General features: G+C 46.4%; 1 protein-coding gene across 3 annotated transcripts in view; it reads left to right on the top strand.

Annotated features, from left to right (window-relative positions):
* Positions 1–179: 179 nt before the first annotated feature.
* LOC119862836 overlaps positions 180–16442 on the top strand; it is a 30636-nt gene continuing 14373 nt past the window's right edge. For all 3 annotated transcript variants that reach the window (XM_043494320.1, XM_038420219.2, XM_043494321.1), the window contains exons 1-7: positions 180–1068; positions 4056–4272; positions 6541–6698; positions 8276–8377; positions 9423–9620; positions 10529–11079; positions 12407–12686. In XM_043494320.1, coding sequence (XP_043350255.1) covers positions 180–1068; positions 4056–4272; positions 6541–6698; positions 8276–8377; positions 9423–9620; positions 10529–11079; positions 12407–12686 — 2395 coding nt within the window. The remainder of the gene's footprint in view (positions 1069–4055; positions 4273–6540; positions 6699–8275; positions 8378–9422; positions 9621–10528; positions 11080–12406; positions 12687–16442) is intronic.

Below are 16442 nucleotides of genomic sequence, written 5' to 3' on the forward strand. Positions count from 1 at the left end.
CTTGGGGTGCCAGAAGAGCTGAGGGTGTCCTGTGCATGCCTTGATTTGAAGTCTTTTATCACCATCCAATCATGGCAAGGAGACGATGTTGCTGAACAGAATTCCATCCATCCCTGGTACTGTGTGCGCCCAGTTGAACCGGAATAGAAAGCCCAGCATTTTAGGACTTGGGAGAGCTAATGGCCTCTGCCACAGGAGCTGGACAGCTGGTGGCTACTGTGGTGCTTATGTGCATATTGCTTCGTGAGGCATCTGTTCAAAACCTCATCAAGAACCCCAAGAACCAGAAGACAGAGCACTCACTCCTGATAAATGAAATCAATGCGGACAACCCGGGGGAAGATACCGCTGAGTTTGTGGAGCTCTATCACACCAGTGGCCGAGAGGCCCCCTTGGATGACTACTACCTGGTCTTTTACAATGGTAATGGCAACCAGGCCTACAAAGTCCTGAATCTTCAGGGCAAAGTCACCGATAATCAAGGGTTCTTTCTTGTTGGGTCTTCCACAGTGAAACCCCAGCCCTCTGTGATCTTGCCTAAGAACACTATCCAGAACGGGCCTGATGCCATTGCCCTGTATTATGGGAAGGGGAACTACCAGGAGCGTATGAGGGTCACCAGCGACGGGCTGGTGGATGCCTTGGTCCATAAGTCTAGAAAGAATGACAGAGCGGACGTGTTGCTCAATGTGCTGACCCCCGACAGGGATGCTTTCCTGGAGGATCCCTCCTTCAGGACCACAGACGAGTCAATAGAAAGGTGCCATGGGGAGGGTTCTCAGTGGATCTTTCAAGTGGCCATACCCACCCCAGGCAAGGATAACCACTGCATCCACTTTTCCCAGCTGAATGCTTCTGCCGTGCTGATCAGCGAGGTCCACGCTGTGACCTCTCCTGAGGAGTCAGAATTCATTGAGCTTCAGGGACCTCCTTCCACTGCCCTGAGGGACTTGGTTCTGGTGCTGATTGAAGGACGGACCAAAGAGGTTTATTTCTTCATGGATGTTTATGGCAAAACCTCTCCTGAGGGGCTATTTCTCATTGGTCCTGCGCAAGCCAGAACCCCAGGTAGGATCTCACTCTTCAGACTACTGTGAACATCTGAGAGTGGGGGTTATGGGTACGAGGACAGCAGAGTCTTACTGTCTTTCTGTCACCTTCCTCCTTCCTCACTCCCTCCCCCTTGGAGGGGGGCCCCAAACGTGAAAGACTTGGAGGGAGCTCATGATAGGGATTTGATCCCATTTTGGTGACTGTGGAAGGAGGTGGTGTTTGCTTTCTCTGGAGAAGCAGTGCTGGTGGGTGAACTAGGCTCTGCTCCCTGCTCTGTAGCTGGTGACCTTGGGAAAGTCACTTCACCACTCTGTACTTCAGTTTCCCCATCTATAATACAGGGCTGACACCCTCTTCTCAAGAGATCCTCTAATGGCAACCATTGTGTAAGGGCTAAGTAGTACTTTCCCCACCTCCATAAAAAAAACCCTAATCCCCATAATATCAGTGTCGTTTTTTCTCTTTATGAGCCAGCTGTGAAGTTACCAGACTAGGCTCATGCTGACTGGCTGAGCTGGGATCTGAACTTCTCCTGGCTTCTGACATTTCCTATGGGGAAATGGAGGGGGAACAAATATCTTATTAAACTTGGCCATCTGAACAGAATTTCAGAGGAATTTGGCTGGTGGAGACATTGAGTCTGCAGAACATCTTGTGTAACTCTGTGTGTCAGGATTGGTTAGTCATCTCTTACAAATATGGGACCCTTATTTATACTTTTTTAAACTGCAATATACATTTCAAGCAGTTCAGTTACATTAGATACCCAGAACTCTGGCTACTTTGTAAAAACCAAGTTGATCACTTAGAGAGACACCAACTTGAAATCTAATCAGTCTAAAACAAATGAGCTAAAAGTAGTTTCAGGTCCTTCGCCTGAATCATCCTTCCAAGTCCTGTGGTTTTGTAGTCATGTTTGGTGTCTCTGTGTGTGTGTGTGTTGGGAATAAGGATGGTTTAGTGGTTAGGCTGCTGGCCTGGAACTCAATTCCTTACTCTGCCACAGACTTCCTGTGTGACCCTGAACAAGCCACTTACAGCTGAGACACTGTGTACAGAGAGGGTACTAGTGCTGACCTACCTCACAGGGAGGATGTGGTGTGAGGATAAGCACCTTAAAGGATGTGAGACGCTAGATACCGCAGTAATGAAAGCCATATATGAACTTAGATTTTGTTTCTCTCCTGTACAACTGTGAGAGAGACTCATACAAATGTGGAAACTGACTAAAGAGGAAACTAAAAGTGCTGCTAAATGCACAAAGTTGACTGAAAAAGATTAAGGGAAATCTTTTTCCACAGTAACTTTGTCCTACTCGTAGCAACAGCAGGTAAAACATTTTCTGACCAAAGGTTTTGGGTTTTTTTAAGTCGACCATTTCTCTTTAAAACACTAGTCACACCAAACAATCTCTACTTCTCTTGCTGAAATTCAAACTGTCAGCAGTCCATTCATGGTGTTCCTGTTTTCCTTCAGAAACATAGTGTTTTACATTTACACCAGAACCTTCTGTATTTTAATGGGGTTTGAGATCTATGAAAAAGCAAAGGGGATTCAGACTCACTGGCAAGCTATACTACCTCTGGCTGTGATCGTCTCCTGTCTCAAGCTAAGCAGAGATAGCCTGATGGGGTGGGAGATTCCCATGGAATATGTTTAATGCTGCTAATTCAGCAAGAGACTCTCAAGTTAGTATGAAACTAGTTCCCCAGGATAGCAGTAGGAGATGCTGTGCTGCCTGTGGAGATGCCATGTTTCAGGTGAGATGTTGAATGCTTTTGGCCCATACTCCTTATGGGGGTTTTTTAGTTTGTATTTTTGGGGGGGGGGCTAAGATTTTCAAAAGAGTAGTGATTTGGGGGTGCCTACATTCTTGGGGGCCCACAAAATGAGGCACCTTCAAAGGACCTGATTTTCAGAGAGTGGGTACTTAGCACTTTCTGAAAATCATGGGAGGCCCCTCAAAATTGAGACACCCAAAATCTCTAGTCTCTTTTGCCAGTGGCAACTGTAGAGATCTAGGCCCCAGTTCTTCCAAGGTGCAGAGCAACAAACAGAATAGTGTCCAGGCCAAATTCCAGCAGGGCAATTTATTAGGATGCCCAAGTTAGCAGCCAAAGCGCCTGTCACTGTCCTGCTGTGACTCTAGTCAATGACTTCAGTCCCCTATGCCTGTTCACCATCTGTAAATCAGGGACAGGACTTCCCTGCCTCTTAGGAGTACTGAGGTTTATTCCTTAATGTTTCACACTTTGAGATTCTTGGGTTGAAAGTGCTATAGAAATATTTTTAAAATTCTACTTCCTGCAATTTCAATCAGCTAACAAATGAAATAAAATTGTGTCAGCGCCACAATAAGGATGAGGGGGAAAATAAGGAAATGCATCAAAATTAAGGTTGAATTTTCAACCTTAGTTCCGTCACCTTGTATTTATGCCTCTAACATATCATCACTTTATATCACATGTTTATACTTAAATACGATAATAGAATACAAAATGGATTTTTTTTAAAACAACTTTGTATATAGTGAGTTACAGTATATTCAACTTTCAGGCTTCGCTTGTTTTGCAGATCTCATTGATCATTAAGCCAAGTTTGAATAAAAGCACGTCAGAACTTCTTGTTTACAATTTTGTGCATGTCAGTTATCTGATCAGAACCCAGGGGCAGAGTTTTGTCTCCTTATGCAAGTAGAACTCGTACAGCAGGACCAGCTCTGCTAAAACTCCTGCACAAAATCCACCTCTGGGCACAGTGATGGATGGGATATTGCAGCCCAAAAGAAAGCTCTTTGTAAAAGTTGCAAGTATAAATGACAGGGAAAGGTGGGGTCAGAGAGGGAGCTAGAAATTGAAATGAACTCTCCCTGTACTACATGATGTGATCTGTTGCTTTGCTTACCCTGAGCTTTGTTAGTTCCCTGCTGAATTGTTGCCAGTTTGTATATTTTTAATTCACTGCATCTATTCCAATCTTTCTTGTTCCTCCCTCCGGTGCAGTTGACCTGCCATTCCCACCAAACTCCAGCAGCCCTCTTCTCAGCACTGGTCTCCAAGCCATCGCCCTGTACATTGGAAACAGCAGCAGTTTCACACTGGGGAAAGCAGCATGTGCTGCCAACCTATTGGATGCTTTAGTGTACACAAGCAATGAGAGTGCAGACCCAGAGCTCCTAGAGATCCTGACCCCTGGGAGACATGCCTATGAGACTAACAGGTGAGAAGGCAGCCAGTAGGGAGGGGTTGCTGGGGTCTCAAAGGACTTTTGCTTAATGGACTGTTTTTTGCTCTTCCAAAGCAATGAGCAGACCCTTGAGAAGGTCTTGGTCACTGGCACGGCAGGGGAATAAACCCCTTGGATGCCCTGCTGAAGGGGTGGCTCCTCCCTTGCTTCCCAGCAGAGCAGCCGGGTGCAGGGGCCCAGACACTTGGCAAAAGAGCTCAGCAGCAGAGCCTAACAAGGGCAGGCTCAGGGGAATCAGCTGAGCCAAGTAGAGCCAGCTGGGCTGTTGCCTGGGAGGAGATATAAGCCCAGGGAAAGGCTCAGTAAGGGGAGCTAGCGAGGGGAGAAGACAGGGGGACTGCAGCTTTGTTTCTACCAACTGCAGGAAGCCTCAGGGGCCAGAAGACCTAGAGAAGGTTCAGCGTGGGGCTTGGTGTTGGGGGAATTGGGGCTGCACTAAGAACTGTAAATAAAAAGACATGGGTGAAACAACTGAAAGAGGTGTTGGGACCCCTTCTTTGACCAGCCTGAGCACAGGACACGAGGCAGGGAACCTGTGCGCACCCTGAGACAGTCATCCATGAGAGGAATGTCGGGGAGTTCCTGGTAGCAATTGGTTTACTGTATGGCATGAGCTTTCTCTGGTCAAGCCATGACCCACGTGTAACAAGGTGGGAGGCCTCTCCTGTATGTATGCCCCTTTTTTTGTTCAGCCTGATGGTGCCCTCATCACATACTAGCCTTTATCTAGCTGCTTGACTTGCCAATCTCTCCTCCTTGATCTAAAGTCTAGACGGGAACACACTGGCCCATCTCAAACCCCCCCCCCCAATCATTGGCTCCTTCTGCCAATCTTATGACTAGTATGATTGGATCCATCGTCTACCCCATTTCCCACAATTCACTGCTCTCATTCAGAAAGAGACTCTCTAGAGGAATACCACCGACTAAATGTGTGCATCTTGGTCAGTAAGCATCAGTGGGTAAAAAGTGACTGATGGGCACATCCTGGTCTCTGGAAAGGTCAGGGCAGCGAATGATAGAATGAGTGAGGTGGGGTATAAGCAGGGTGAGGGAATGGAGTGGACGGGGTTGAATGGACAGGTAGGTAGAAGACAATGGAAAAGCCTCGTCTGTGGTATTGACAGAGGAACTGGGATTGAAAGGGAGCATCTAATTGTTTAAAATGAAGCCCAGTGCCTTAGCTCCAAGCTGGAGAAGAGCTGTCTCTTTATCAGCAAGGAAGAGGATTCAGAGGAAAATAGCTGGAACTCTTGTTGAGTCAACTGCTTCAGAGCTAGTTGTGATTTAATCCCTTGATTGGGAAATTGGGCATTCCAGACACTTTCCTCCCTCCCACAGTCCTCTACCCTCCACACGGAACAGTCTCCCTCTAGCCAGAAAGATGCCCTACTCTCCAGGAGCGAAGCAGCTATACTCTGTGCAGCTGTTTACACTCTGGGCTCCATCCTTAGTCCCTGGGATCTGATCTGGGGGCTCTGGTCCACGTCTTAATTTTTAGCTGCTTTTGTTCCATTGTCTCCCACCCTGTCCAGCAACTGCATCCTGAGCTTGAAACTTGGAGATCTAGTGCAAGCATCTACCTTATTAGGCCAGCTCATTCTGGCCTCAGGTGGCCACCTTTTTTGGCTGGAAATAAGGGGAAAAGGGTGAAAAACAAGGGACAATGCTTTAAGGGACATTTTAGGGAAACACCATTTCCCTTTACATATCATGGATTTTTCTCCCCAGTGTACATTTCAACTGCCCTCAGGTATACAATGCAGTTATCCTTGGCTTCAATGGAATGCTTCAAAAGTCCTTATTGTCAGTTTTAATACATTTCAATACTTTTTAAAAATAAGGGATGGGTAATCGCCCTACTCTGGCCAGGCTGTACATCCACTGAAACCCTTTCCCTGGTGGACTCTGCGTAGAGCTGCATCACCTTTGGAGATGGGAGAATGGAATGGAGAAAATGGGTAGACAGTGGCATGCTGAAAGAGAAGGGGTGTGTTGAAGACACAACACTCTGCTGTCTCGAGAGGTTCCAAAGAGCTCTTTGAGTTTCTCTCCAGAAGGCTAGGGGTGATAGAGGAAGGGAAGTCTCTCCATCTGACTCTTTATTTTGGGTGGGGAAAGCAGATGTAGATGGCATCAGCATCCGCTCCTGGTGCAGGCACCCTGCTATTTAATAAGGAGCACCAACAGTCTTGGTTGCAGATCATATTTTCTTCTAATTTGTGTGTCTGCCTCTTTCAGCCACCAGCCAGGTAATATATCCATGAGTCGGTGCAGCTGCTGCTCTGTGACCCGGGACCCCTCCATCTACGCCCTCAGCAGCCCCACACCCGGACAGTTCAATGACTGCCCCAGCAGCCGCTTCAGCCAGTCCATCTCCCTCTGCCTCCATATAGCAGGTGGGTCCTAGATACCATCTCTGTTCCCTGGATCTGAGACCCCCCCTCCCAGGGAGAATCTAACAAATTGCCCTGAAGGGACAAACAAAAGGACATTCTCCCTTATAAGCTTCAAGGAGCCTACCTAGAACTTCAGATTCTACTGTCCATCCTGGGAGGGGCTCAGATGTTACCAGAGCGTCTGTAAAACTCAGCAGCAGGAGGATTAGCACAAGGCATTCAGCCTAAATGAAAAGTGGCCTCCAATCTTTTACAGTGCAGCGTCATGATCACCGAGCTCTCTGTTTAGCTCTGTTTCTCCATTGTTAACATTGTTAGGGTACAGACAGGAGCAGGAGGGGAGAAGTGCTCCCCGCCCCCCCAAAGAAAATGGGGGCCTTAAAAGGAAAATTGTGGGGTCCTGTGTTTATTCTCAAAGGTGGTACTCATCCCTGTGTAGAGAGCTGGCACTAAGCCTGTGAGCCACTGAAATCCCACTGAAACTCTCTGGGCGTCACTGGTGCATAAACCCACTCTGCACAAAGGTGGTTTTCATGCCCAATGACTTCCAGAGCCCAACTGCCCTGCTTGGAAGTCAAAAGAACCTGCTGTGTTTTTCCCAGGAATGAAGATTCCACCTGGAGAACTGAAGCTGATAACACCATTAAGGAGGCCTGAGGCTTCAGTCTCCAGCTCTTATAATTGAAGTGACTCTGCAGAGTTAATAACATTTAAGCACTTATAGTGCTTTTTTGTGGGTACCTTGCAAAGCTCTTTACAAAGGTAAAGTTTGGGGGCTGGGAGGAGGCATCATCATCCATGCTTAACAGTTGGAGAAATTGAGGCCCAGAGAGTCATAGATTTTTAAAGCCAGAAAGGACCATTGTGATCCTTGTCTAGACTTACCTCCTGAACAGCACCAGCCAGAGAACTTCACCCCATCCTTTCTCCATAACTTTTGAAATGCAGCCCCCACCTGATCCCCCTCATGACAGGCAAGGACACTTGCCACTATATTCACAAAGAAGAAGCCACTAACAAGAAACATATGGGGTGGGGAAGTGACTTGCTTAAGGTTATGCAGGGAGTCAAGTGCAAGGCTGGGACTAGAATCAAGGTTTCCTAATGAGTTCCCTAGATCAGCTGACCTTCCTGAAACACATGAGAATATAACAAGTGCAGATGTGAAAAGAAAGATGACACCAGGCCTGTCACTCAAGTCCAGTGATTTGCGGGAAAACAGCTGTGTTTGGAACCAGGGAAGCCATACTGACTTTAGGTTCAGCAGTTCACGCAGTGTGTGTTTAACCCTGGAGAATGGCTGGTGATGGCATCTAGTTCTTTATGCCCCCATCCTTCAAGGGGATTTCTCACTCTCTTTTCTCCTAGCAAATAAATTCCAGGCTGAACTTCCTGATTCCTTACATCCCTGAAATCTATGCAAATCAGAGCCCTATCTGGTCCTCTCGGGCTCTAACCAAGAGCAGGGCTGCAGCTGCTACAGATGCACCAACAGCAGTGATGCACCGGACGGTGATAACCTTGAACTTGTGGCTCTTGTTGACCTCTTCAAGTCACTCCCAATCTCTTTTTCTCAGATTGCCAGCTGTGGCTCCTGGGGTCATATGAGATACAGACGGCTCTTGCCCAGGCCCTTGACAAGCTGTGCAATTGTGGAATATCTGTTGCATACTTTAAAGGTGAGAGAGAGGTGTCTCAGATCCACATTGGTTAGGGCTCACTCTCTGCCAGTGTGTTACACCTGGCTTTATTAATGGATTTCCACCTCCTGTGATGAAGCCTAACTATTTTATTTTTGAGCATGGGTAAACTTGCTGCTTGTGGCAACAACTGGTGCTGGCTAGGGCTACGTATGGTACAGACAGACAGGTGCTGAGCAGTAGTCCCATACATAGCTCTGCTAATGCATTTTAGTCCTGACCTGCAGCTGCCTCTGCTATTCCCTCCTTGAACCTTTACTGTCATTCAGATTTGCATGGTGGGCCTTTCTAATGTAACCCGGCTAAACCCAGGACCCAAGTTAGATTTGCATCCGGCTCACTAGAGAGGGAACGTCCCAATGCATTGGCCCCCTTAACCACCCAGTATACAGACGCTACAGTAGGGAGACGAACTCGGTCCTGTAATACAGGACTGTAATCACCAGGGACTAGGTTTTCTTTCTAAGGCTTCCTCTTTGATGTACACTGGGGACCATGTTATGGCTCTGCCCAAGTTAAACTGTGTGGCAGCAGAGGTCCCACTGAGCTTACCTCTTTGTAGTGAGCATTCAGACCAGCCTGTTGTTGCAGTAGAACAGGACCATGGAGAGCTGAGCCAGCTGATATGATGCTGACCACAACTCCACCATCAGCATAGACAAGGAGAAGTTGCATTCAGCGTGTCATGGTTAGACTCTGCTGAGGGTCCAAACCTGGCTACTGTTGGGCAGCTGTCAGAGACTGAAATACAAAGAAGGGGGTGGTGACAAAAGGGTGCAGACTATGTCTGGGTGTTCCATGTGGGTTCAGTCATAGAATACTCCTCTGGGCTGGTGAAAGGGCTGTGAAGTCCATCAGATGCTTGCATCACTTCAAATTCTGTGGCTAAATTCTACCACTGGGAGCCAGCCCTGGATGGGAATGGGAGGTGGGGTGGTAGAAGATGTACTGACAAGCTGTGGGTCGCTTCTAGAGAAGGGGTGGCTGTGGTGAAGCTGATGCACCTCTCTGCTTTCCTCTTCAGATCCTGTAACAACATGCCAGGGCACAGAGCTTGTATTCACCATGCTCCTGACTGCCAAGTCAGCTGAGCAGCTGAGCAGCCTGGTACAAGCCTTCACCAGCTTCCTGGAGAGCCCCAGGGCAGCAAGTTTCAGCAGCTGGAATGCCACAGTGGAAAAGGCCTGTTTCAAACATGCTAATGTCACAGCATCTCCTCCAGGTACCAGTCGTCATTCTGATCTGGGAAAAGCGGACATCTGAAGTCGGACACGCATCTCTAGCTCCTTCAGAGGGATTCCTTTCCATGCTAGTTGAGGGAAGTGTGTGACATTGCCCTAATTCTGCCCCTCTCCATCCAGTTACTACCTCCATTATATCTTGTTGCCTTGGCTTAACTGACAAGCCCTAGTGCTGTTGGTTGATGAGGCTGAGGGTGGGCAGGGAATGCTGATGTCTCTTTGGGGTGTGCTGGAGCATTTCATAGAGGAGAATATGTGGCACTTCATTCTTTATCGGCCAAATCCAGGGGCCATGTGTGCCTTGGACGTATTCACACCCACCTACTAACAAGTGAGGGAATTCCTGTTGGTGTACCACAAGGAGCCAGAGGAAGGATTTAGCGATACTCCTGAAGTGCCTTGGTGCTTGAGTTACCCTAACTTGGAATTGGTGGGTTAACATCTTCTACAAGGGGCAGTATATCTCACGGGTGGATGAGTAGGGGAATCTAGGCTGCAGTAATGTAGGGACTGTCTTCTGTTCCTTGTTTGTACAGTGCCTAATGCAGTGGGGCGCTGAGCCCTGGGCGGGCTCCAGAGGGCTACCTCAACAGAAACATGTAAGAGTCAGAGAGAAGAGATGTGCTGGTGATGATGACGCCTAGCTCTTACATAGCACTGTCGTCATATCAGCCTAGATTCAATCTGTCCATAGACTCCCCTCTTAATTTGTCCTTGTGTCTTCAAAGCAAATTAGAGGCACTACCTACCCTTGCCCAGCCCAGGTGCAGCATGTGCAGGTACCTGGTGGTGTCTCATGGGATTGTGCATACAGTGCTCTACCCTATCTAGCTGCAGGAAGCAAAATGCAAGCCAAGTCTAGGGTGATGGTATTTTTTCACTCTTAAAGGTGCCTCATCAGAAGGGACCAGTGAGCCACCTTCCCACGCAGCTGAGCTGCTCATCAACGAGGTGAATCCAGACAATCCGGGAGGCAAGGAGGATATGGAGTACATTGAGCTGCTCTACGCTGGGCAAACACATTTTGACCTCCGTGGTTATTGGCTGGTCCTTTATAACGGCAAAAACAACCAGGCCTACAGGGTGGTGAATCTGACGGGCTACTGTACTAACGAGCGGGGCTACTTCCTGGTGGGGAGTGCATTGGTGACCCCAAGTCCTGTGATTGTTCTGCCTCCGAACACCATCCAGAATGGGGGGGATGCCGTGGCCCTCTATCACAGTACCACGTTCGCCTACAGCGTGGGCATGGCTGTGACTGAGGCAGGGCTGGTGGATGCAGTCGTCTATAAGTCCCGGGCGTCTGACAGGGCAGATAAGCTGCTCAAAGTACTGACCCCAGGGCAGAATATCCTGTATGAAGATGACTCCCACAGCAGCCAGGATGAGTCTCTGAGCCGGTGTAACAGCCAGAGCCCCAGAGTCCACAGCAGCTTCCAGGTAGGGGACAGGAGCTGTTTGGTCTCCACTGGGTGGGTCTTAGCTGTGTTCCGATCAGCCTATCAAGCTGACATACGGCTGGATCTTCATAGACGCTTGTGTCTATTGTTTGTGCCCTCTGGGTTAGACTATCTCTCATTCACACTCCTATTCCCTCTGCTAACCATGTGATGGCTCCACACTACACCTTATCTAAACAAAGGGTTTCAGACTAAGCAGCTAAATTACTGCCAAAAACTGAGAGGTTGCCAATAAACAAGCACAGACTCAGCCTCCATGGTACTGAGGATCTTAATGAGTAAAAGTGATTCCTCAGCTGACCATAAATGAGAAGAAAACTTGGGTTCTAAAGTTCTGACCCTGAGAAATCCTGAACAACTCCTCTGAACTGGGTCCCAAACGCACAAGGCATCTTCTCCTCCTGGAAAATCGGACACCAAATCACCTTTCATGTTCCAGCCTCTCTGGTGCATATTGTCCAAAGTGCAGTACAAAATTTACCATTCACGGCACCCAACTTCCTTTCACTTGAAGGAAACATTTAAAGGGACACGCTCAATTGGAATTGGTTGAATTTGGTGCCTTTCTTTTTAATCCCTCTTAATTTTAAAATTTCTAGTTTCTGACAGACCTCTTTAAGCAGCACACACCGAGTTTTTATCAGATTCCTTGGATAAAGCTTTGTAAGGATTTTCTTTTCCCTTGCTGATGTTTACAAGGGACTTTCAAGCAGAGGACTGGGCAGGACCAAAAGTCAAACATGTTCTTGAAGCAGGTAGAATGTTCACAGCAGCTGGAAGGAATTGTGCTAGCCAACAGCACAAGGTCCTGGGACACTGCCACCTGTAGTTATTGAGGGATTTGTGGAGAGACATTCGAGCCTCCTATTCCAAGCAGACTCAGTACAAAGGGAGGGGACTATGTGGCATGGAGAGGAGATATGAGTGAAATAGTGACCTCTGATGGTTGGGAAAGGAAATGATACTGTGGAAGGACACTTGTCCAAAGGACATGTGCAGACCCAGCAGTGCAACTGGGGGAGAGACAATGGGGTGTCTAGTGGTGGTTGTGAGAGATCTCAAATGGGGATACCCAAAAGAAGATTGTGGGGAGGAGCTGCTGCCTTCAAGCTTGAAAGTAAAGCCATCCATTTCTTGAGCATAGGACATACCTGTGCTGCAGGGTCCCATTTCAGGTGGGGAGTCAGATTGCAGTTGTGTGGGATGGGAGAAATCCAATGCTGTGAAGAGAGGTGCTGCCACCTAAAGAAAAGGGGATAGAAAGGATCCCTCCTGCCCTCACAGCCTGATGTCTCTGTCTCTGCAAGGTGACTACGATAACACCATTCGGGGAGAATGCCTGCGCCAACTCCTCAGCACCATCTCCCACTGCCCCCTCCCTCCTAATCAACGAGCTGAGCATGACCAACAGCACCGCCCCCTACCAGTTCATTGAGCTGAAGGGGAAACCTGGAGCCACCCTGGGAGGATATACCCTGGTGTTCTTCTCTGGGCAGGATGGCAAAGCATATGCCAGCATCCCACTACAGGGCACATTCGGGACCACGGGCCTATTTGTGATTGCACCGTCAGGACTGCCCAGGCCTGGTAAGGCTGACAATAAGAGTACTGCATACAGGTGCTTCCTTCACTCCCACACTGAGTCTAGAGTTGGGTTTTCTTTTGCGGGTGAAGTCTAGAAGGCAGCTTTTTGGGAGGCAGATGGCTGGAGACTGAGTGGCTTCAGCGTTGAGGGGATGGGTAATGGGCTATGAAGTCTTGGATCTGCAGGGTGCTGGTTCCAGTATTGCCCATGTCAATAGTGTTTATATCTCAGCTGCAGCTCACGAAAGCTTATGCTCAAATACATTTGTTAGTCTCTAAGATAGCTGAGTTTGTGATGACCGGGAGAACCGTATGGTGACTTGCCTGCCTGGTGCGAAGGTTGTGGATCTCTCGAGGCATCTAGATAGACTTATGTGTAGTGCTGGGGAGGAGCTGGTGGTCATGGTACATGTAGATACCAAGGGTAGGAGAGATGTCCTGGAGGCCAAATTTAGGCTGCTAGGAAAGAGACTGAAATCCAGGACCTCTATGTGGCATTCTCAGAAATGCTACCAGTTCCACGCACAGGGCCAGGTAGGCAGGCAGAGCTTCAGAATCTCAATGCGTGGATGAGAGGATGGTGTAGAGAGATTTATTAGGAACTGGGGAAACTTTTGGGATGGGGGAGCCTATACAAGAATGATGGGGCTCCACCTAAACAAAAATGGATCCAGACAACTGGCACTTAACATTAAAAAGGTTGCAGAGCAGGTTTTAAACTAAGAGATGGGGAAAGCCGATTGCTGCGGAAGCGCACGTGGATCGGACAGAGATGTCTCTTAGAGGAAAGGCTATTGATAGAGATTCTCTAGGTTTTAGTTAGGAGGAGGGGATGAAAGATAACAAAGTATGGGCCAGATCAGATGAGAAACATTCACATGAAGAATCTGACACATCAGAAAAGGGCAGACAAATAAACAGTGACAAGTTTTTAAAGTGCTTGTACACAAATGCTAGAAGTCTAAATAATAAGATAGGTGAACTAGAGCGCCTCATGTTAAAGGAGGATATTGATATAATAGGCATCACAGAAACCTGGTGGAGTGAGGACAATCAATGGGACACAATCATTCTGTGGTAAAAAATATATCAGAAGGACAGAATAGGTCGTGCCGGGGGGGGAGGGGGAGCGGCACTATATGTGAAAGAAAATGTAGAATCAAATGAAATAAAAATCTGAAATTAATCCACATGTTCCATAGAATCTCTATGGATGGTAATTCCATGCTCTAATAAGAATATAACAGTAGGACAGTGATGGTGACGATGAAACGCTAAGGGAGATTAGAGAGGCTATCAAAATAAAAAACTCAATAATAGTGGGGGATTTCAATTATCCTCTTATTGACTGGGTACATGTCACCTCAGGATGAAATGCAGAGACAAAATTTCTCAATACTTTAAATGACTGCTTCTTGGAGCAGCTGGTACAGGAACTCACAAGTGGAGAGGCAACTCTCGATCTAGTCCTGAGTGGAGCACAGGATCTGGTCCATAATATAATAACATTTAACATTCCTGTGGTGGGAAGAACACCTCAGCAGCCCAATACTGTGGCATTTAATTTCAGAAAGGGGAACTATGCAAAAATGAGGAGGTTAGTTAAAAAGAAATTAACAGGTACAGTGACTAGAGTGAAATCCCTGCAAGCTGCATGGACACTTTTCAAAGACACCATAATAGAGGCTCAACTTAAATGTATACCCCAAATTAAAAAAACACAGTAAAAGACCTAAAAAAGAGCCATCATGGCTTAACAACAATGCAAAAGAAGCAGTGAGAGACAAAAAGGTATCATTTAAAAAGTGGAAATCAAATCTGAGTGAGGTAAATAGAAAGGAGCATAAACACTGCCAAATTAAATGTAATAAGAAAAGCGAAAAAGGAGTTTGAAGAACAGCTAGCCAAAAACTCAAAATAAAATATTATTTTATAATAATAAAATATTTTTAAGTACATCAGAAGCAGGAAGCCTGCTAAACAACCAGTGGGGCCTCTGGACGATCAAGATACAAAAGGAGCATTTAATGATGATAAAGTCATTGCAGAGAAACTAAATGAATTCTTTGCTTCAGTCTTCATGGCTGAGGATGTTAGGAAGATTCCCAAACCTGAGCCGTCTTTTGTAGGTGACAAATCTGAGAAATTGTCACAGATTGAAGTGCCACTGGAGGAGGTTTTGGAATTAATTGAGAAACTTAACAGTAACATATCACCGGGACCAGATGGCATTCACCCAAGAGTTCTGAAAGAACTCAAATGTGAAATTGCGGAACCATTAACTATGGTTTGTAAGCTGTTCTTTAAATCAGCTTCAGTACCCAATGACTGGAAGATAGCTAATGTAACACCAATATTTAAGAAGGGCTCTAGAGGTGATCCTGGCAATTACAGACCGGAAAGTCTAACGTCAGTACCGGGCAAATTAGTTGAAACAATAGTAAAGAATAAAATTGTCACACATAGAACATAAATTGTTGCGCAAAAGTCAACATGGTTTCTGTAAAGGGAGATCATGTCTTACTAATCTGTTAGAATTCTTTGAGGGGGTCAACAAACGTGTGGACAAGGGGGATCCAGTGGACATAGTGTACTTAGATTTCCAGAAAGCCTTTGACAAGGTCCCTCACCAAAGGCTCTTATGTAAATTAAGTTGTCATGGGATAAGAGGGAACATTCTTTCATGGATTGAGAACTGGTTAAAAGACAGGGAACAAAGGGTAGGAATAAATGGTAAATTTTCAGAATGGAGAAGAGTAACTAGTAGTGTTCCCCAAGGGTCAGTCCTAGGACCAATCCTATTCAACCTAAATGATCTGGAGAAAGGGGTAAACAGTGAGGTGGCAAAGTTTTCAGATGATACTAAACTGCTCAAGATAGTTAAGATCAAAGCAGATTGTGAAGAACTTCAAAAAGATCTCACCAAACTAAGTGATTGGGCTATAAAATGGCAAATGAAATTTAATGTGGATAAATGTAAAGTAATTCACATTGGAAAAAATAACCCCAATTATACATACAATATGATGGGGGCTAATTTAGCTACAACTAATCAGGAGAAAGATCTTGGAGTCATCGTGGATAGTTTTCTGAAGACGTCCACGCAGTGTGCAGCAGCGGTCAAAAAAGCAAACAGGATGTTAGGAATCATTAAAAAAGGGATAGAAAATAAGACGGAGAATATCTCATTGCCTTTATATAAATCCATGGTATGCCCACATCTTGAATACTGTGTACAGATGTGGTCCCCTCATCTCAAAAAAGATATACTGGCATTAGAAAAGGGCAACTAAAATAATTAGGGGTTTGGAACAGGTCCCATATAAGGAGAGATTAAAGAGACTAGGACTTTTCAGTTTGGAAAAGAGGAGACTAAGGGGTGATATGATAGAGGTATATAAAATCTTGAGTGGTGTGGAGAAAGTGAATGAGGAAAAGTTATTTAAGTGTTCCCATAATATAAGAACTAGGAGCCACCAAATGAAGTTAATGGGTAGCAGGTTTAAAACAAATAAAAGGAAGTTCTTCTTCACTCAGCGCACAGTCAACCTGTGGAACTCCTTGTCTGAGGAGGTTGTGAAGACTAGGACTATAACAGGGTTTAAAAGAGAACTGGATAAATTCATGGAGGTTAAGTCCATTAATGGCTATTAGCCAGGACGTGTAAGAAATGGTGTCCCTAGCCTCTGTTTGTCAGAGGGTGGAGATGCATGGCAGGAGAGAGATCACTTGATCATTACCTGTTAGGTTCACTCCCTC

Source organism: Dermochelys coriacea, chromosome 10, assembly GCF_009764565.3.
Source record: "Dermochelys coriacea isolate rDerCor1 chromosome 10, rDerCor1.pri.v4, whole genome shotgun sequence".
Taxonomy (NCBI): domain Eukaryota; kingdom Metazoa; phylum Chordata; order Testudines; family Dermochelyidae; genus Dermochelys; species Dermochelys coriacea.